Consider the following 23,173-nt stretch of genomic DNA (forward strand, 5'->3'; position numbering starts at 1 on the left):
ATCTTATTGTAAGTAACTCAACTCCTATGATATCACAAAAACAACTTTTACAAGTTCTAATTTTTGTTCGTTTTTTTTTGTAAGAAAAAGAGATGAACAGACCATGATTGCAACTTTTCTTCATGTACCATGAATTTTTTTAAAACAGTTCTTAAATATTTGCCTTTTTTGTCTATTGTAATTCTAAAGCTCAGTATTTAATTTGCATATATTCAATATTTGTTAGAATCGTTTATTAAAAAAAAAAATATAACGCATACGCCATAGAAACCGTTCAACTTTAAACTCATAAAAAATAAAAAATTATATTTTTTTTTTGTTTTTTTTTTTTTTTACTGGCCCTCCATTTATCGAAGCAGAACTTAAGCACATAGAAGATGAAGATTTTAAAGAGAACTTCCAAAATAATGTGTGTATCTTCAACATCATCGTTTTTTTCATAATATTGCGCTTTTTCGTGATTTCTGCCCTGTATTGACACTCTATTCATTCAGCTTATTCTAGGGTTGTCAATTTTATGTCTGTCCCAACATGGATCTTAAACTTAGAATAACTGGATTAAAACTTTTAAATTGAAGACTTCAAATTGGTACAATGTTGACATAAAAAAGTATATTTTTCGAAAATACCCTGTCCCACATGGATATCAGTAAAGCAAGATTTATATTAGACACTTAACTTTGAAGACTGATACTTAATCTTAAATCAATGAAATTAACGACTACTACAAAAACAACAAACTCAATTTTTTATCCAACAAAACAAAAAAAAAAAAGAAACGAAACGAATCAAATACAATTTGATTCTCTCTTCGTTCCGCTTTTATAATTTAATAAACGACTTTTCAATCCCCTCACTTTAAAATCAAACGAACAAAAAAAAAAAAAAAAATGAAACGAAAACTCTCTTAACTTAATCATCCCAATAAACCCCAACAAAGTCAAAGCATATAAAAAAAAAAAAACACAATCCCCTCGGTAACCAACATCAACTGACGAACTATCAAATCCCTTCCAAAGGACAACTACATGAGAAAGAGAAAAAAAGAGAGATGCAAACAAAAAAAGAAAAACTTTACTTTTACCCTATAAGAAACTATAAACTCATCCTTTTTCCCATTCAATTTAAGTTTATCCTTTAGTCAAGCAAGAAATCAGCAACGATTCCGATGACGACGATGAAGACGAAGAAGACTATACGATGAACTAACGCAACAGCAGTTACCCACAGTCAATCGATTTTACCATGAAAAATATCCTTTTTGAACAATTTCTCAAAAAAAAAAAAAAAACAGAGTTCAATGAAATCGCTCTTCAAAGTTTTTTTCTTCTCGAACTTTTTGAAGTTATACTTCTTATGGGAGGGTGGATATGAAAATTTACTTTTTGACAAGAATGTCAAAGGGATTATGACGCGATCACCCTGGGTAGCAGGGCTGTCGTTTCACTTTTAGAGTAGGCAGTACTTTAGTATTTTGAAAATGCAGTACGCCGTAGTACGGCAACATAAAACACACAACACGTTGCAAGTTACATGTTTCATGTGGCAAGTTGCATGTGGCATGTGGCAAGTACCATGTGGCAAGTTGTATGTGGCAAGTTGCATGTGGCAAGTTGTATGTGCCAAGCTGCATGTGGCAAGTTGCGTGTGGCAAGTTGCATGTGGCAAGTTGCATGTGCCAAGTCACATGTGGCAAGTTGCATGTGGCAAGTTGCATGTGGCAAGTTGCGTGTGGCAAGTTGCATGTGGCAAGTTACATGTGGCAAGTTGCATGTGGAAAGTTGCATGTGGCATGTTGCCAGGGTTGCAAAAAGCTCACATTTCAGCTCAGCTCACAGTTCAGCTCAAATTTGAGCTAGGTCAAATTTTGAGCTAGCTCTCGGAATTTTGAAGAAAATGAAAAAAAATTGTTTGATGCCAAAAGATAGCGGAGACTCTAACCTACATTTGGGTACAAATCTCATCCCTGTAGGTCCACGCATTCTCAAACCGGGAGCACTTAAAGGTAAAAAAAAAGTTAAGCCCGATTCTGAAAAAATAGGCATGATGTGGCAGTTTAACATGGAAGATGATTTTTTAAAAATCTGACAATGTGCAAAGCGTAGGCATATGACACAAGCTATCGTTTGGCATCACTCCCAAAAATTGCTCTCAAGCGGTTTAGCTTCCAGGAGCGTTCAAAGATTCGGGGATTTTTGGAAAAAACATTTTACCCCAACTTTCAAACGCGATTTTCTCGGAATTTTGAAAAAAGTCGAAAAACCGGATTATACCACCATCGGTTAGCTGAGAATATAAGCTTTCATATGGCACTACTCCCCTGTCTCTAGATCAAAGCGTTCAGCTCCCAGAAGTTTTTTCGCGCCCCCAACTTCCAACGCCTATATCTCGGAATTTTGAAGAAAATGAAAATAAAATTGTTGATGCCAAAAGGTAGCGGGGACTCTAACCTACACTTGGGTATAACTAACATCCCTGTAGGTCCACGCGTTCTCAAACCGGGAGAACTTAAAAGTAAAAAAAAAATAGGCACGATTCTGAAAAAATAGGCATGATGTGGCGGTTTAACATGGAAGACGATTTTTTAAAAATCTGACAATGTGCAAAGCGTAGGCCCATGACACAAGCTATCGTTTGGCATCACTCCCAAAAATTGCTCCCAAGCGGTTTAGCTTCCAGGATCGTTCAAAGATTCGGGGATTTTTCGAAAAAAAAATTTACCCCAACTTTCAAACGCGATTTTCTCGGAATTTTGAAAAAAGTCGAAAAACCGGATTGTACCGGAATTTTTTTTTATGATAAAAAAAGAAATATTTTACTAAAAAAATAGAAATATATTTACTATTAAAAAAACCAAGAGGAAAGATCACAAAAAATTATCTGTTTTATTTATAAAAATATCCATGTGTTAAAATTTAAGCTGAGCTGTGAGCTGAGCTCAGCTCGCTTTTGAGCTTTGTAGCTACCCTGCAAGTTGCATATTGCTACTACTAGTGCTCAAGCACACACAATTCTCATAAAATTACCATATCGCATATTTTATACGCAATTCGTTTACTTTCGTTAAGCATATACCGTACGTTCTGAACCGCACAACATGAGTAAATTTCACAAAATAAATTGAAAACTACATGGACGCAAGGAGGATGAAAGAATTAATTTATTGTTCACTTGATCAAAATATAAAAAACGAAGTGTGGATTAATTAATTTAATAATAGAAATTAAAAATATCAAATGAAATTCATTTACATAATACTGAATGAGAAGTATAACTTCAGTCGCGTGTACATGTGTACACACACTCTTTTTTTTTTTTATTTTATTTTTATAACCCAACAACAACCAAAACCATTTCCAAAGACGATAGGGAAAGCTCATCAATAATTCCACTTCATTCAAGTATAATAGTAAAAGAACACCATAAACTACAATATAATGCTGCTGCATGGCACATCTGCACGCAGCAGAAAAAAAAAATAAAATCCTTCAATTTTCACTAAGAAAAAAAAAAAAAAACAAAATATTGAAGAAAATCCCACAAAAAGGATGAAAAATTCATGAAGAAGAGGATAAAAATTGTATTCCTTTCATTTTGTTGTTAGTCTATTTAGAATCTTATTCAAACTATATCTATCCAATCCATTTATCAATATGTCAATTATCAATCAGTTAATTTGTCATCGTATTGTGATAAGAGTTCTTTCTATTCTTTATTATTTTTTTTTTTCTCTTTTTAGTATAACATCAAGAAAAAGGAAGAAATCGTAGAGCAAATGCCGCAGGAAGAACCTAATCCATTAATGCGGAAAAAGAAAACGCCCGAAGAATTGGCTGCCGAAGCCGAACAGGAAGAGTTAGATGACTTTACAAGTAAGTTTTTGTTTTGAAATTTTTTTTTAAACATTTTTTTTTAAATGTCTTCTGTCGGTTCTTCGATATATTTTTTTTTTTCAATATAATAATCTACTACTAAATGTGCACTCCCCTTTTTGATGTCACTATCTTCACTACAAATTTGAATGTTTCTAATAAATAATTTCCAAAAAGTACAGTCATATTTTATTAAAATTTAAAAAAAAATTGTAAGAAAAGAAATTTACCATAGCTAAAATGCATACATATTTGAATTTCAAAAAGTGTTAAAGCCGTGATTCTCACTTTTTTTTTGTTAAATAATGATCTTAAGTCAAGTTAATGTGATATATGATGGAGAATTATATTATTTTTGTCAAAATCTACTACGTTTTTTTATATTGAAATAGGTTCCAGCTGAACTGTCTTAAATTTATGATCTAGGTAGCACCAATAAATTCAACTAGGCCATAAAATTCGATTCAAGAAATTAGTCAAATGACTCTGGACAGCAAGAAATTTGTGTCTTGTTTTAATTTTCACTACTTCATCTTTTATGGTTCTTCTAAGTAAAGGTTTAGTGTTACCGAAAATCTTAAAATACACTGAAACTTAAACAACTTAAATCTTTTTAGAAAGCGAATGCTTGTTATCTTACTACCAAGAATGCTTAGCTTGCATGTATTTGCAGTCTTTAATAACAACTCTGATACTATTCTGAGAGTAATCAAATGACAATTAATTTCAAGAAAATATTGAGTATTATTTCAAATAGATTCCTCAATTTTTAAAGAAATTGTGTTTTATATGAATTTGATCCGTACAAAGCAAAGTACTGAAAAAATGACAAAACATTAACACTGTCCTTCATTGATTCCTCTTCACCAAATAAATATCATATAAGTATCAGCCGAGTTCCACTTAGTTTGGATGAAATAATGGCCATAATCTTGCTAGGTAGTCCGTTTTTATTTCGTTTTCTGAAACTATTATACTTACTTTACTTATGATAACACTAGTTTACAAAAAAATTTAAAAAAAATTTATACACCAAGTACCGGTATACTGTTCATATAGTTTTGAGCCCAAAAAACTTGAAAATCTTATTTATAAAAAAATGTTTATGCATAGGTTTTCGAGATATGAAATTTCAAAGTTTTTTGTTTTTCCCAAAATACTTAGTATTCGGGCTATATCTTGAGTAATAAGCAATAGGGATGGGAAAAACCGGCCGGTTTAAACAAATTTCGGTTTTTTTCGGTTTTTTTGTCCTCACGGTTTAAACCGGTTTTTACAAAAAAAAAACCGAAAAACAGAAAAAAAAACGTCGAACAAAAAAAGACCCGACGCGACAAATAACTGAAAACCGTCAAAACTTTCATTCCCTCTCTCAATTAACCATACAATAATAAATTTTCATTCATATTCAGCTGCTTTAAAAATTCCTGAAAACTCCTACTAAGAGTAAGTTAAGAACTCTTATAACAAAATCAAACTAAAAAAAACTTTGCTTAGGTATATTTTTGGTTGACAAATTTGGTTAATTTTTTTTTTAATGTCAAATTAAGCAAAAAAAAAAACCGAAAACCGTTTTTTTTTTCGAAAACCGGTTTTTGGCCCGGTTCAAAACCGGCCGGTTTAACCGAAAGGAAAAAAACCGGAAAATCCGAAAACAGGTTTTTATACTAACAACCGTTATCCCTAATAAGCAATCAATCTGAACAGAAGAACCAACACCTAAAAGCTGAATAAATAAGCAAGAAACATTAGTATATTTTTTCTGATTTTCTTCTTCTTATGATTGAGTGCAATGTATCAAAACATAGATTTTTCAAAGGAAATTTGACAAAAAAAAAAAATCAAAATCTTTCGAATTCTCATAGTTTTAAATTTTGAATGTGTCGTAAATTTTCTGGCAAAGACAACAAGATACTTTTTTTTTTTAATATAGGTATGGATAAGAAGTTATAATGATATGACCTTTTTTGTAACGAACAAAATTTTCGACTCATTATGTTAATTTTTGTCTATAGCCCAATTTGAAAATTTTTATAAAAAATTATTTTTTGTAGATAATTAAATTCTCTATCAATTATGTATCCTTTTTTTATCCTTTGAGCATTTATAGATATTGAACATATTGTAAAGAAGAAAATAAAAATTATTTTTTTTCAACATAATGCTCCTAAAAATTTAATACGGCTAAAATTGGATGAAATATGGACACTCAAAATCTACTATTTTTGGTCTTTTTGAACCATTTTTCTTAAACACATTTTACAAGTGTTTTCGATTTGATTGCAGCGTCAACCTTTACTGATAAGACCTCATCTGTTTCTGAAAATACTTATTGGAAAAACTCTATATCATAAACAGTTCATAAGAGTTCTTAAAGTGCTTTTCTTTAATGCTCGTGTGCTTCTGTAGAATTTTCTAATAAGTCTTATCCTATCGTTTTTAAGTTTCCGTCTTGAACAAGTGATAGTCATTGGGTGTAGTGATTTTGATTGTCTAAGTAAGAAACATTCAGTTCTTTAAAATTCGGCCATAGTTTTGAAATTAGTGTTTTTGTTTATCACTTTTCTCCAAACCTTTAAGAGTAAAATGAAATCATTTCTCTTCCAGCTAACATCGATAAGCCTTTAGCTCGCAAAATCACTAACTTTAAATTTGTTTGACGAAAAGACATTCCTCAAATAGAGTTCTCAGATAGAAAATTCTATAATTATTTTTTGCCTTTTTAACATTTGAGGCTCAGTTTTATGATAGAAATTTTAACACAATGCGTCGAAGATATCACTCGAAAAACTCATTACTCTTCAGGTGATACCATAACTTTGAAATAATAGATGTATGTATAAAAGACATTGTGTAAAATATTTAAGTAAAGACCTAAAAAATTAATAACTTCTTAAACAAGTTTCTCAAAAGCGTAATGTATTCAATTTCTTATCGCCTCGAGCTATGCACCTACATAACTCCAAACTTTTTAGATGACGATTGTATTTTAAACTTCAACAGAAAAAAAATGTAAAATCCCAATCAAAGTTAGAAAGAAATTTTATCCTATAAGGCTCCTATAAATGTATGTATTCTAGGTATTTTTCTTATCTCTAAATTAAAATATGACTGTACTTAAATTTGAATTTAACTTTTCGCCCTTTCTGAAAAGTCCAATTCAAATATATACAATTTGAAAGCATTCTGCGAATGGAAATGATATAATAAATAAAATGACAATCTTAAAAGCCATCCATAAAAGAAAACAAAAAAAAAAAAATTCAAGTACGTCGTCGTTCAAAGTACCAGAAATATAATAGGTAATCATCTTCAGAAAAAAAAAATAATACAAAAAAAGAAGAAGTAATTTATATTATTAGAACTGAAGGACAAAAGAAAAATAATAAAGCTTAATCCTCGCGCACTTAAACAAATTATTATTATTATATTCAACGACATTAAAGATTACAAAAAAACGAAAAAAAAAAAAGTTTAAAAGGATAAAGAAGCTTCGCGTACAGTAACCAAGGATGGCTAAATGTATCTATGTTATCGCAGTCTCTTCAAAAAAAAATCTATCTATCTCTATCTATTTTTTTTTATCGATGTATATGTGTGTGACTCTACTCTACTATCTACTATCTATCTTCGCAAATCTATGTAGTGCTATTGTGAATCTTTGGAAATAAAAAATAATAATCTTCTATCTATCTTCTTTCTATATCTATCGGATTCATTTTATTTTTTTTTTATCTTTATGAAGATAATTTCTTTTCTTTTTTTTTTGTAATTATTTTTATAATTAACAAAATCCATTTTCCAATGTGAAATACTTTTTTTTTTGGTTCTTTTTTCGATTTTATATTTTTATTGTGTGTGAAGAGCAAATTGAAAGTCATCATAGTCATTGGAAAAGATTAGTGTTCTTTCTTTGGTCCTTAATATTTTAAAAGAAAGAAAAAGTTTTTAAGGATATTTTTTAAGAATTAATTGAAGCAATTAATTATGTTGCAATTATATTTCTGAAGTATTATTTCATCTCTGAAACTAGATTGACACAAATTCAACTCTATTTTAAGGACCAAAAAATATTTTAATTTAGGACTTTTGTAGCTTCCATTTTTTTTTAAAGGATATATTTGAAATGCAGGTTGTTAGTCAATTACCGATTTGAAAATCAAGAGAGAGAGAGAAAAAAAAGCTACCTTCCAATTTACTTTGATCCATCATCATTGTCTAACTGGAAGGAGATATAAAATTTTATGCTAATTATTCAAAAAATTTGAATCAAAAAGTATGTTCATCTGAATTTAAATGAACTTCTATCCACGACAAGAGGGAAGGGAGAGAATCATAATGATGACGTGATTGAGAATTGCGTGTTGTTATGTTGTGCTTGTTGCTTTCTAAAATCCTATTAATTGTTCTCTCTCTCTATTCATTATTATTATTTTTTATTATATTCCCTCAGGAGATTTACACAAATTACCAAAATTATACAGCCGGAAATTTAGATATATTATATGTACCTATATATAAATGTCTATGATGTTGTATCTACTGTTAATTTGAATAACAACATGTTTTGATAAGCAAAACATTTTTTTGTTTTTGAAGAAAAACAAAAACATTGCAGAATTTCGATTTTGTGTAGTTTTCTATGTTGTGATATTTTTTTCAAAATTGTATTTATTATTTTTAGAATAATATAAATTTAGAAAATTTATAAATATTTATGTTTCATTAAAATTAGTTAAAAAAAAAGTTGTTAGTTGTCATATGTATACCTTTTGAAATATGAAACCTTTCAAAACAGCATAGCATAAAATTAACATTTTAGAAATAATTTTTTTAAATTTAGACACTATAGGTACCTAGGTAAAAATATTTGTTTTAAAATATATTTCAATTTATCATTTTGAATTTTTAAATAAGTAGGTATGAAAAATATTACAATCAAAATAATGCATAGATTAGTTTGAATTATGACTTTTGACAAAATAAAAAATAAATGCAGTAATAAGTCAATAAGTTAAAGATTTTTTTGCTACATAAACCAATACAGCATAAGTCCACTTTTTCCAAAATTTTTTTTTTTGGAAATTTCTCATTTATGTACCTATAGTTATTCATCTTCTGAAAAAAATTAAGTATGTCAGACTTCCCAAAATACGAAAACTGAAAGAAAAGGGTTCAAAATACCTATATGGAAAATTTTCACAGGGTGACAACATTTTTGACTGTTAAATACATGACTTTTTACCAGTTTTAAATTATTTTGGCAGCAATCTTGACACGCAAGCCTTTAAGTTATACATCTATTACTCTAAATTTAATTTATTAAAATCGAAAGTAGGGTTCAAAAACTATAGCTAAATAAAAACAAAAGTTTTACCACAAAAATTTCGTTTATTTCAGAAACGACATAAGTCCACCGACTTTAAAGGCTTAAAAACCCGCAAATACCTACCTAAAAAAAAATTTATATTTTAAAGGTTTCTAAATGCATCTTAGATTATAAATCTGCATACTCTAAATTTGAAGTGTTGTGGAATTTTAAGTAAAAAACAGTTTTTTTGTTGCTCCTGAAAAGTTTATGCTCATGGACTTATGTCGTTTCTGAAATAAACGATTCAAGTAAAATAAAATGCACGACTGGGTCGCACGAACTTGCTCTTGGCGTTAAAGTTGCTTAAATTTTTAAGACTTTTTATAGGTATAGAAATTTGGAACAAAAAATAAAATTCGTTTAAAAAAAAAAAATAAAATAAAATCTGAAATTAAATTTTCCTCCAAAACAAGTACCTATGCAGTTTTGATTGATATATTAACGTGCATTTTTAGAAAAAAATTTTTTTCAAAATCGTTAGAGCCGTTTTTAAAAGAAACAATTTTTTATAAATAATTTTTTGGAAAAAAAGTTTTAAAATAAAATTGTAATACCATTTTGTAGAAATCACTAATCAACATCTAAAAACAAAATTTCAAAAAAATTCAATGTCCCGTTTTCGAAAATTTGATTTAAAAAAAAAAAAACAAATTTCAAATTTTTTTTAAAAATCCAAAAATTATTTTTTTTTGAAATTTTTGTTGGTTTATATTTAAACTAGCCGACCTGCCCGTTGCATAGCGCTTCGCTGCTATGACGTTATGAGTGCAATCAAATAGTGTTTTATGTATTATAGTGTTTTATGTATATAGTTGAATGTTGGTTAGATTGTTTGTATGTTTGTTTATTTGTTTGATTGTTTAATTGTTTGATTGTGTGTTTGATTGTTTGTTTGATTGTTTATTTGATTGTTTGTTTGATTGTGTTTGATTGTATGTTTGATTGTTTAATTGTTTGTTTGATTGATTGTTTGTTTGATTGTTTGTTTGATTGTTTGTTTGATTGTTTGTTTGATTGTTTGTTTGATTGTTTGTTTGATTGTTTCTTTGATTGTTTGTTTGATTGTTTGTTTGATTATTTGTTTGATTGTTTGTTTGATTGTTTGTTTGATTGTTTGTTTGATTGTTCGTTTGTTGTAAGTGTTTTGTTGTTTAGTTGTATAATGATTTAATTGTTTGGCTGCCTCTTGTTTTTTGTCTTTCGATTGTTAATTGTTGTTTATTCTCTGATGTTCATTGTTTCATGTTTATTGTTAGGTGTTTGTTTTTTTGTTATTAAGTTGTTTGGTTGGTTATTGGGGTGTTTGGTTGTTTGTTGGTCCTTGTTTGCTGTTTGGTGCTTGTTGCTTCTTTTTGTTTTTGTTGTACACATGAATACATTTAATCATTTAAAAAACTACTTCTTGGACACGTTATAGGAATAAGGGTGGGGTCAAAGTTTTAGTGGGGTTAACAGTAAAGTGGGTTTGAGTTTGTTTATATGCAAAGTTTATTATAACTTAAACAATATTATGTATTTTGATGATCAAGTATCAACTTTTGAATCTAAAAAATTTTATTATAGGTACATCTCCTGTTTCAATTATCTCTCATGCTTTCTATTGACGGAACATAATATTGATTTCTGATTGTATGATAATTATCTCAGGATATTGTATATGAAATTAATAGAAAATTAATAGAAATTGAATGAAAATGAAATTGCACAGTCATAGTTTATTTAATTACCTATCTACAGTATAAATTTAATTTATCTATCTATTAAAACAAAGAAGTTATAATCAAATTATTTTTCGTGTCGCTTTTTCGTTTCATCTTGTTTCAAATCACTACGATACTAAAGAAGTTTTCATTTCAAAAACAAAACTGTCATAAGTACTCAAAAGTATTAAAAAACAATATAATTTTTAAAAATCTGCGTATTTTCCAAAAAAAAAAAAAAATATTTAATAAAAGAAAAGAAAATATTTGCTAAATACGCTTGAAAATATTCATATTTTCATATAAGCCTACAAAAACAATTTCAATTTCTAATATTCTTTTTTATTAAAAATTCATCTAGGGTTAAGTGCGTTGCACTTTGTTGCATGAAAAAAAGTAATATTGGCAACACTTGTAACATAAAATAAGTGCCTTCTGGTATGGTCGACCATTGTATATATATTTCCATAGTACTATCAAGGAGACAAACGATCTTAGAAACTCTAGTGGGAGCCTAAAAAAGCAGAATTTGTATGAAATAAATGCACTGATCGCTACCTCAAAATAGTTGTGACTTAAAGTAATACTAAATTCGACTTCATGATAGTAGTATAGAAATATATATACAATGTGGTCAACTACGTTTGTAAGTTTGAGCAAGTTCCATTGAGACAGTAAATTTTGTGACTTTTCATCAAATGTTATCGTTCATGTTAATCGGTAGTATTTTTAGCATTTCTTTTTCTATATATGTAGATAGTAAATATTCAAAAAATATTTTCTGCGAAAGAAGTAAAGTCGTAAAGATAAAATTAAAAGACATATTAAAATCAGATAGGTAGCTCAAAAAAGTGAAAAAAGATGGTACTCGTTAAAGTTACCAGAAAGATAAATGACTGGAGGAAGCACTAATGAAAATATTATCATACGTGTGTTATTATTGCAAATAGATTGAATTTAAAACAAAAGAAACAATTTGTCTACCAACAAAATTTGATAGGGCGGTCTTACCCTCATGTGGGGCCAAGAAAGTTTTTTTTTATGTTTTTTCAAAACGTATTATCTTCTTTTCAGTGTTTTTTATTAATTTTGAGAGTTTCTAAAAAAATAATAAACTTATTGAAAAAAGACTATGGGCCATATTCATTGACGCTGTCTAAGTTATTACTAAAAAAGACTATAGTTTATCCTTTTTAAATAACATTTTATAAATCCCAGTCTAAGATAAACCGGGGTCTTAAGACGACTATTAATGCCCCTTTATTTTAATTAGAAGAAGTTTTTTATTGGTTTTAAGACAGTTAAACACTGAAAGGCCAGACGGCCTTTCCCCTACTTTCCCTAATAACACTGGTCTGCAAAATTTAACTTTTTTTTTCTCCTTCAAATAATTGTTTGATATTATGACAGATTAGACTTTCTTGAATCTAAACCTGGTTTCAGAAAAATTCTATCAGGTACCATTTTTGTAAAAATGATTTTTGAAAAATGTGGGTAGTTTCTAAAAAATCAACCTTTTAGATTTATTTGAACTCGTGCAAAATTAAAACTATTTGTAGCATTGAGCTCAAATTTGGAGGACTTATTCCTCGTAATATGGCCTATCGATTCACACCAAATATGTCCTTTTACATTAATGTTTACTCATGTTTTAAAATACTGATTTATAAAAAAAGCAGAAATATCGAAACCCTTTACTTTTTAGTAAATCCAACATGAACAAAAACACCTTAATTAAGGAAAATGTAAAATATCAACGCCCATTATATTTAAAAAGTCAAATATGTAAAGAAAACCATAATAAAATACATTAAAAAAATTTTTTACGTGTTTTGTAATTTTATATACTATTTATCTATGTATTTATAAATATCTTATTTGTAATAAACCATTCGATAAACTGACTTATAAAGCTTCAGATTTGTTTCTCCTAGAAACAAAAGTATACTTTTCTTAAAATTTTTGATGTGCTGAGTTAGAATCCGAAGTCAAAAAAATTCTATCACGTGAGGATTTATTCGCATTAAAGTATCACAAAATCAAGTTTTTTCTTAGAAAATCTCAATTAAAACTACTATATCTCACAAACCAGAGCTGACCGAAATTTTGAGTTCGGATTCAAAATCAGCACACTAAAGTCCATTAGAAAAGTATATTTTTTTTTTCTAGGGAGAAAGATATAATAATTTTTAAGGATAAGTTTTTTTTATGATAAGATATGCCAAACCTACTAAACTTACTTAAGATATCTCGGAGAAGAAAAGAGATATTGAGAAGATTGAAACTTAATTTGAAAGAAAAAAATAAGTTCTTTTAAAAACCGTAAGAATTTTAATTGAAAAATATTACATTATGCCAAAATATTTCTTCGAAAACAGCAAAAAAATGGGTTTTTGAGATTGTCTAACGGGAATATCTGAAAAACGTGACGTACTACATCAATTCTGACTTCGGATTCGGAATCAGCATACAAAAATCCTTTAGAAAAGTATACAATATACATAGTTTTATTTAAAGGAGGATTTCCTTGCAGACCAGTGTAAGCTTTGAATGTTATCTTTCATTTAAAATCGCATTTATAATGATCAAAAATTAATTTCCGAATTTATAATTAATTGTTTTTTAAGATTAATCCAGAGTTCAAAAATTAATTCATTTTATGACTAAAAGCGTTGAATTTTGCTTTACATATAAGGATAATTCAATTATTTTTCATTAAGCTTGTAATTGACGCAGAATAATGTTTGATATGGATACATTTTTAATTTATCAAGTTTGCGAAAAAAAAGTAATCATAACAGTTAAAAGTGTAATATTTAGTCAGTTTTTGGAATTGAAGACTTTCTTGCTTTAGTTTTTCAAAAATTTTCAAGGTTTTTTTTTTTTTTATTTAAATTTATACATCATATTGCATTTCTATTGATATACAAATCCAGCAATTATTAAGGAAACTGTGAGCAATAATGTGCTGGTGTTTTACAATATTTCAACTTTTCATAGATTTACCTATAAAATTTTAAATTTTATGATATTTGAAAAATTAATTTGAAGCTCGTAGACATTATAAAGCAATAATTTTTATTAGTGTAGTAACTAAAGCAAATTATTAGAAAACCCGGCCGAACAGATCTGATTTTGATGATCTTTTTTTTTTTAAACGATGAAATTAAATTTTTTTTAACAAAACCATTTTTTTGCTTAAATTTCATAAGATAAATGATACTAAAGATTCTCTACGTAATTTAAGGAAAACAAATATATGGTAGTAAAAGACTACCTTTAATTTTCTCACGAACTGACTTCAAATGCAAACAAAATATTTTAAACCCAACGGCAGCACCTACAATATTTGCATACCTACACTTTTAAAAAAAAAACCAGAATCTCATTTCTATCTATATAAATTTAAATTCACTATATAATCAAGACTTTTCGAAAAATTGGTCCTCAACTGAGAGTTTTGTAAAAAAAAACCTTACTAAAAATTTTTAAATGGCTTTTTTTTCAAACTTTTTCCTAGTAATATTTGAATTTATTTTGAAAAAAATTTTGGCCATAGATATTATCAGATGAATTCCGAAGAGGAAAAGGTAATATTTATTACAGATTTGAAAAAAAAAAAATAAAAATTACTTCATTTTCATTGGATTTTTTGATAAAAACAGAATTTTTGCATTAAAATAATTGATTTTCTCAAAGACTTTGGCAAATAAGAACTTTAAACTTTTGCTATTTTACTTTCAACAATAAGGGCTATTGAATGGTGAAAAAATAACTTTATATTTAAATGTTGAACTTAAAAAAAATTAGCTAATTTACAAAAAAAAAATAGTTAATTTTTTTTTTCAAAACTTCTATTAAAAAAGTTCTTCGAAAATGAAATACTTTTAAATTTTTTTCATAAACTGTAATACATATTGACATTTCCTTTTATAATTTCAAATTTTAAAAAATGTGGCTAAAAAAATTTGAAAAATAAATGCAATTTATATTACGAAAAAGTTTTTAAAAGGACATGTTAAAATTTTTAAATAATTTCTTATTTCAAATACTGCCACTTTTGGAGCTTTAGTTACTCTACTATATTGGACAATATTAATGAACATTCTAAGTACTATTTGAAATGAAAATAAAAACTTTTAATGCAGCTGGTCAGAATAAGTGAGAGAAAAACATTTTATTTTTCAAATAAAACCTTCAAAAATTATGGTAATTTTCAGTATTATTAATTGATCAAAATACATACAGTGACCCTAAATATCATGATTTATTTGAGAACCCATTTATTGTAATTTAAAAATAAAAATACCGAAGTAATAAGTGGATTTCTGAAATCAAATCAGAGTTTTTAGAATATGAATTTTTTCCGACCAAATACCTTGAATTTTGCTTAGAATTGCGTATAAGCATATTTCAATTATTTTTCAAGACGCTTGTAATTGACATACAGTAAAGTTGATAAGTCAAATTAAGCATACGTTTGTGTAGAAAAATAGTAAATTAGATATATAACACTGGTTAACAAAATTAAACTTTTTTTTTGTTGCCGAAACAAAATTATACTTTTCTGAAGGTTTTCAGTGTGCTGAACTCGAATCCGAAGTCAAAAAAAATTAATCAGCTCCCGTTTTTGAAATATTACCGTTAGAGTATGCAGTACTTCGGACCTTATTTTTTTATATAAGGAAAATTGTTTGAGCATATTTAGTAACGGTTTTTATAAGAACTATTTATCACCTTTTTAAATCTGTTTAAATCTTTCCGATATCTTTTTTATTGCCCGAGATATCCTCAGTTGTTTGGTATTTTTATAAATTTTATGACGTCATTATCTCCTTTATGATATATGAAGAAAAACCCACTTACTTAATTTTAAGATATCTCGGGCAATACAAAAGATATTGAAAAGATTTAAACAGTTATCGAAAGATGGAAAACAGTTTTTATAGAAACCGTTACTAAATATTCTCAAACAATTTTCCTTATACAAAAGAATAAGGTCCGAAGAAATCAAAAAAACGTTTTTTTGCATTTTCTAACGGTAATATCTCAAAAACGGGAGCTGATTAGTTGTTTATGACTTCGGATTCGAGTTCAACACACTGAAAACCTTCAGAAAAGTATATTTTTGTTTCGGCAACAAAACCTTTGTAAACCAGTGTAATTAATGCATAAGAAAAGTAATCAAAGCGGTAAAAAATGTAGTACTTAGGGCCAATTTATTGACTCTCCATTAAACTTTAAATCTCCATTAAAAAAGGGAATTTTAAATTAAAAAACAAAATTCATTTATTCAGTCTCTTTTAAGAGTTTTTTAAGTTTGACTACATTAACTAATAGAGCATTAAATTTAAAAGTCGTTTTAGTTAAAACACCAAAATCGAAACAGAAAACAAAATAGTCCACCGAAGGAATAAACATCGAAAAATTAGATAACATTTCTTTAAAGGATTGTTGAAATAAATTATTAGTCCTAATATGTTTGTGTAAATTTTGTGATGTGATTTCAATGAAGTTATATAAATGTATTGTATCGGTCTACTTCTGAATAAATATTGCTTTTATGCACCTTTATCAACTGGAAATTCTATTGTAGATTTTTTAGGTGTATTAAGGAGTCACGCGGACGATTGCTAAGAATCGAATAAGATTCATATCTACATATTTATGACAAAAATTCCCTAATACGTTGTCCTAAAACGACCCAAAAAAAAGAATCTCTCTGGACGCCAAAATTCTGGTTCTAGTAAAGCAATTATCGTGCTTTAAGGAAAAGGGGCGAAGAGCGGACAGAATTACGAAGTTATAAAGTTCAAAATTAATTCAAATTGGCGCTCCTAGAGCAAGTCGTTTTCTTGTCGTTTTAGTACAAACGACTTATAGCCTGTTTTCATTTTATTGCAACATTGCACTAAAGATAAAGATTTTGAAAGGACATAAATTCAAAAAAATTAATGGATCTACTCCACAGAACAGCACAATATACAAAATCATCTTCTCCACTTCAAAGAAACACAAGCGTTGATGGATAATATTTTCATCTCATAAAATTGCAATTGCATCAGTTTTTGGTACACACTGACATTTTGATACCCTCGCTTATGGACCAGTTTTTATATTTGTTTTATTATTCTTCATTTAAATCTTTTAATTCAAATCTATGTATCTATTTATTATACATATTTAATTTGACAAATATTAAATTTTGACAAATTAATTTTTCAAAAAAATAAAAAAATCCCTAGGATATTTTTAACAGAGTTTTAAATTTAAAGTTTCCATTAAAAGTAAGCACTTTAACTAAAGAAGGGTGAATTAAGGTCCAATTTATTCACACTCCATTAAATTTAAGTCGCCATTAAAAAAGGGAAATTTTAAAATTTGTATGCGATTTGACAGTTTTATAATTTTTAATGGAGCCTTTAAAAATAATGGAGAGTGAATAAATTGGGCCTAAATGAATTTTTAATGATGTATACTTAGGTCCAATATATTCACACTCCATTAAATTTAAAGTCGCCATTAAAAAAGGGAAATTTTAAAATTTGTATGCGATTTGACAGTTTTATAATTTTTAATGGAGCCTTTAAAAATAATGGAGAGTGAATAAATTGGGCCTTAAAGGCGTCAATAGTTTAACAACGCTTTTAACTAAAACGATAAATTTCAAAATTTAATGGGGGCTCAATAAATTGGCCCTTAGTCTGTTTTTTCTATATAACCCTTTATTGCTTTATTTTTTTAAGAATTTTGAAAGATTTTATTTTTTTAATTTTATATGTGATATTACCTTTCCATTGATACCTCAATCAGATAAATCAAGCAAGTATCAAAGAAACTGTGACAAATCATGTGTAGGTAGATTGTAATATTTTAAATTTTCTTATTTCTTGAAAAAAAAAACAAAAAAATATTATTATTTAATTTTTTTTTACAATTTTTTTGGTTAAAAATTAATAAAATAATAGCACCATGTTATAGCTTGTTACTTAAGCTAGAAATTGAGACTTAATTTATATCTGTAAGTTTTGTAGAAAAAAAGTAATAATTTTTTAAAGTCAATCAAATTTTACAATAAAAGCCAAAAAAAAACACTTTTTTTCTTTTCTTTTATCAATATATCGATTTTTTAATATGAAAAGCTTAGAAAAAAATTACACCATGAAAAAGCTTATAAAATTTAATAAAGAATAAAGCCATATTAAAATTTCAAGAATGCTCAAAAAGTATAAAAATAATTTATTGAAAACAATCATTTTCATCAAAAAAGCAAAAAAAAACCTATAAATTTATCTTCACACGTCGTTTATTCAATTTTTTTTAATGACAACCTATAAAAAATTTTATACCATATAAAAGCTTATTGTCTTAGCTTAAAATATATATATATATCAGGTCTATGAGACATCTACAAAAAGAGCTAGAATTTTTTGAACTCAATGTATTTTCATCAAAAAAAGCAAAAAAAACATTTATTTTTTTCTTCTCATGCTATTAAATCAATTTTTTTCAATGGCAACCTATTAAAATTTTTATATCACGTTAAAGCTTATTGTTTTACCTTTCACATGACGGTTCAATCTTATTTCCAAGTTGCCTACAAGAAAAGTTAGAATTTTTTAAAGTCAACCATGTCAAATTTCCAGACTGAGATTACGGTACTTCCTACACTGGTGACTGTTCATGATCAACAGATCTCCACTGGTGTTTTGAGTGTTTTCGCAAGTTTCTTGATTTAACATTGTGTAGCTTGTAGTTAGTCTACCGTTATGTGTGATATACCAAATGAAAGGTAATTGTATCAGGATGCTCATAAAAGTTTAATAAAATTTCTATCTGCTCTAGATCAATAGTTATAACCTGTTGAATTCTCACACTTTAATTTACCGTTATCTCAAAATTGTGTTTACGAAATTGATTGAAATTTTGTACACATATAGTCCTAACAACAATCTATCAACCCTGTAAATTTCATATATTTATGAGTTAAACAAAAAAAGATACAAATAAAAAACGGTTAAAAACGGGAAAAAATGACCAAAAAACTTGGCTCCAAAAAACTTCTTCATCTCGATTTTGATGGAAAATTTCATTCAACGGTTCCAATTTTTTGCACATACACTCATACATACTCCACCTATACACCCTATAAGTTTCAGATTTTTTGAGCACTCGGAAATATTTCTAAAAATAAAAACCCACCCAATTTTAAGACGCAAAAAATAGGTGTTTTTCAAAACTCTCTATCTCAAAAACTACTCACTTTAAAAAAAAATCCCAACACACGTCTCGACTATTTTTTCACCACCTATCCATTGGTATATTCAAAATTTCCCAGAAAAATTCCCCTCTCTCGTAATCACCCCTTTCTCAACTTGCCCCAAATTGATAAGCTTTTCAAAACCTAACGATTTCTTACCGATTTAGATTTTTAAAAATTTTTTACCAAAAGTCCATTGACATAAAAAATGATTATCTATCTATTGCAAAAAAAATCAACTCTCTACGACATCGCATTTAGATTTTAGATAATTTTTTCATTTTGCCATTTTGCCCCGTTTTACCCTATTAAATGTGCGATTTGAGTAAAAACCTTTCTTAGTGCAAACCGCTTCACCAATACCTATCATATACCATTGAGTTTGGAGTTTTTTATTTTTTTCCCATATAGAGCCAGTGATTATGTGAATGGTGGAAAAAAAAAAATCAACGCATTTATAATATAGTACTAGCCGACCTGCCCGTTGCATAGCGCTTCGCTGCTATGACGTTATGAGTGCAATCAAATAGTGTTTTATGTATATAGTGTTTTATGTATATAGTTGAATGTTGGTTAGATTGTTTGTATGTTTGTTTATTTGTTTGATTGTTTGATTGTTTGTTTGATTATTTGTTTGATTGTGTTTGATTGTATGTTTGATTGTTTAGTTTGTTTGATTGATTGTTTGTTTGATTGTTTGTTTGATTGTTTGTTTGATTGTTTGTTTGATTGTTTGTTTGATTGTTTGTTTGATTGTTTGTTTGATTGTTTGTTTGATTGTTTGTTTGATTGTTTGTTTGATTGTTCGTTTGTTGTAAGTGTTTTGTTGTTTAGTTGTATAATGATTTAATTGTTTGGCTGCCTCTTGTTTTTTGTCTTTCGATTGTTAATTGTTGTTTATTCTCTGATGTTCATTGTTTCAAGTTTATTGTTAGGTGTTTGTTTTTTTGTTATTAAGTTGTTTGGTTGGTTATTGGGGTGTTTGGTTGTTTGTTGGTCCTTGTTTGCTGTTTGGTGCTTGTTGCTTCTTTTTGTTTTTGTTGTACACATGAATACATTTAATCATTTAAAAAACTACTTCTTGGACACGTTATAGGAATAAGGGTGGGGTTAAAGTTTTAGTGGGGTTAACAGTAAAGTGGGTTTGAGTTTGTTTATATGCAAAGTTTATTATAACTTAAACAATATTATGTATTTTGATGATCAAGTATCAACTTTTGAATCTACAAAATTGTATTATAGGTAAATCTCCTGTTTCAATTATCTCTCATGCTTTCTATTGACGGAACATAATATTGATTTCTGATTGTATGATAATTATCTCAGGATATTGTATATGAAATTAATAGAAAATTAATAGAAATTGAATGAAAATGAAATTGCACAGTCATAGTTTATTTAATTACCTATCTACAGTATAAATTTAATTTATCTATCTATTAAAACAAAGAAGTTATAATCAAATTATTTTTCGTGTCGCTTTTTCGTTTCATCTTGTTTCAAATCACTACGATACTAAAGAAGTTTTCACTTCAAAAACAAAACTGTCATAAGTACTGAAAAGTATTAAAAAACAATATAATTTTTAAAAATCTGCGTATTTTACAAAAAAAAAAAAAATATATATACGCTTGAAAATATTCATATTTTCATATAAGCCTACAAAAACAAATGCAATTTCTAATATTCTTTTTTATTAAAAATTCATCTAGAGTTAAGTGCGTTGCACTTTGTTGCATGAAAAAAAGTAATATTGGCAACACTTGTAACATAAAATAAGTGCCTTCTGGTATGGTCGACCATTGTATATATATTTCCATAGTACTATCATGGAGACAAACGATCTTAGAAACTCTAGTGGGAGCTTAAAAAAACAGAATTTGTATGAAATAAATGCACTGATCGCTACCTCAAAATAGTTGTGACATAAAGTAATACTAAATTCGACTTCATGATAGTAGTATAGAAATATATATACAATGTGGTCGACTACGTTTGTAAGTTTGAGCAAGTTCAATTGAGACAGTAAATTTTGTGATTTTTCATTAAATGTTATCGTTCATGTTAATCGGTAGTATTTTTAGCATTTCTTTTTCTATATAGATAGTAAATATTCAAAAATATTTTCTGCGAAAGAAGTAAAGTCGTAAAGATAAAATTAAAAGACATATTAAAATCAGATAGGTAGCTCAAAAAAGTGAAAAAAGAAGGTACCCGTTAAAGTTACCAGAAAGATAAATGACTGGAGGAAGAACTAATGAAAATATTATCATATGTGTGTTATTATTGCAAATAGATTGCATTTAAAACAAAAGAAAAAATTTGTCTACCAACAAAATTTGAATGGGCGGTCTTACCCTCATGTGGGGCCATGAGGGCCTTCTTTTCAGTGATTTTTTTTTTATTAATTTTGAGAGTTTCTAAAAAAAATAATAAACTTAATGAAAAAAGACTATGGGCCATATTCATTGACGCTGTCTAAGTTATTACTAAAAAAGACTGGAGTTTATCCTTTTTAAATAACATTTTATAAACCCCAGTCTAAGATAAACCGGGGTCTTAAGACGACTATTAATGCCCCTTTATTTTAATTAGAAGAAGTTTTTTATTGGTTTTAAGACAGTTAAACACTGAAAAGCCAGGCGGCCTTTCCCCCACTTTCCCTAATAAGCTTTGAATGTTATCTTTCATTTAAAATCGCATTTATAATGATCAAAAATTAATTTCCGAATTTATAATTAATTGTTTTTTAAGATTAATCCAGAGTTCAAAAATTAATTCATTTTATGACTAAAAGCCTTGAATTTTGCTTTAGAGATAAGGATCACAACAAAAACATTACTGTTAAAAAAAGAGCCAAGTTATTCTATGTTGAAATTATGCTGGCACAAAAAGTATTGAGATATAAAAGTGTACCAAGTTCTAAAGCTTGGGTTCAAATTCGTATCAATAAAATTTTGATTGCTTACTTGACAATTTTTGTTTTAAATACCGATTTTTAAAGTTATTTCAAAAATTTGCCAAGTAAACAATCAAAATTTTATTGATACGAATTTGAACCCAAGCTTTAGAAATTGGTACACTTTTATATCTCAATACTTTTTGTGCCAGCATAATTTCAACATAGAATAACTTGACTCTTTTTTTAACAGTAATGTTTTTGTTGTGATTTCACTACTTTTTGCAAGGTATGGCTGTAGAATTGAAAATCTCTATATTTGATGAAAATTCAGTGAAAATGGGCGGTTGCCACGCCCCCTGGCTGAAATTCTCAAACTTTATTTTTTTTTCCTTTGTATAAACTACCATCTCTACCATTCTACCAAATTTCAAGATTCTACGATAATCAGAAGTGCTCTATAATATTTGATGAAAATTCAGCGGAAATGGGCGGATGCCACGCCCCCTGGCTAAAATTCTCAAATTTTAAATTTTTTCCTTTGTATAAACTACCAGCTCTACCGTTCTACAAAATTTCAACATTCTGCGATAATCAGAAGTGCTCTATAATATTTGATGAAAATTCAGCGGAAATGGGCGGTCGTAACGCCCCCTGGTCGAAATTCTCAGATTTAAATTGTTTTCCTTTGTATACACCACAAGTCCTATCACCATGTAAAATTCAAGTTTCTAAGATAGCGGGAAGGTCTCCATAATTTTGATGATCTGTCAGTGAGTCAGTTACTGTTTTCGCTATTTTTGAAGTCCTTTATCTCAGAAACTACTCATCGTAAGAAGCTGAAATTTTGTGAGGAATTTGGGTTCGGCGAGCTCAACAAATGTAATGAAATTTCTGGCATCTTTGGTGTGGAAGTTAGAGGGGGGTCGAAAATGGCCTGAGTTGTTTCCTGTAAATAAAGGTGTAGTGCCAAAGTTGCTAGAGAACTTGGCTGGGCACTACCGTGCCGCTTGATAATTCAATTATTTTTCATGAAGCTTGTAATTGACGCACAATAATGTTTGATATGGA

The 23,173-nt window shown here is 28.1% G+C and overlaps 1 protein-coding gene across 2 annotated transcripts in view; it reads left to right on the top strand.

Moving 5' to 3' along the window:
- The window catches only part of LOC129916452 (complexin), a 251,962-nt gene that overhangs the window by 212,138 nt on the left and 16,651 nt on the right, over positions 1–23,173 (top strand). For both annotated transcript variants that reach the window (XM_055996428.1, XM_055996429.1), the window contains exon 3: positions 3,740–3,872. In XM_055996428.1, coding sequence (XP_055852403.1) covers positions 3,740–3,872 — 133 coding nt within the window. The remainder of the gene's footprint in view (positions 1–3,739; positions 3,873–23,173) is intronic.

The sequence above is a fragment of the Episyrphus balteatus genome, chromosome 3, assembly GCF_945859705.1.
Source record: "Episyrphus balteatus chromosome 3, idEpiBalt1.1, whole genome shotgun sequence".
In the NCBI taxonomy this organism is placed as follows: domain Eukaryota; kingdom Metazoa; phylum Arthropoda; class Insecta; order Diptera; family Syrphidae; genus Episyrphus; species Episyrphus balteatus.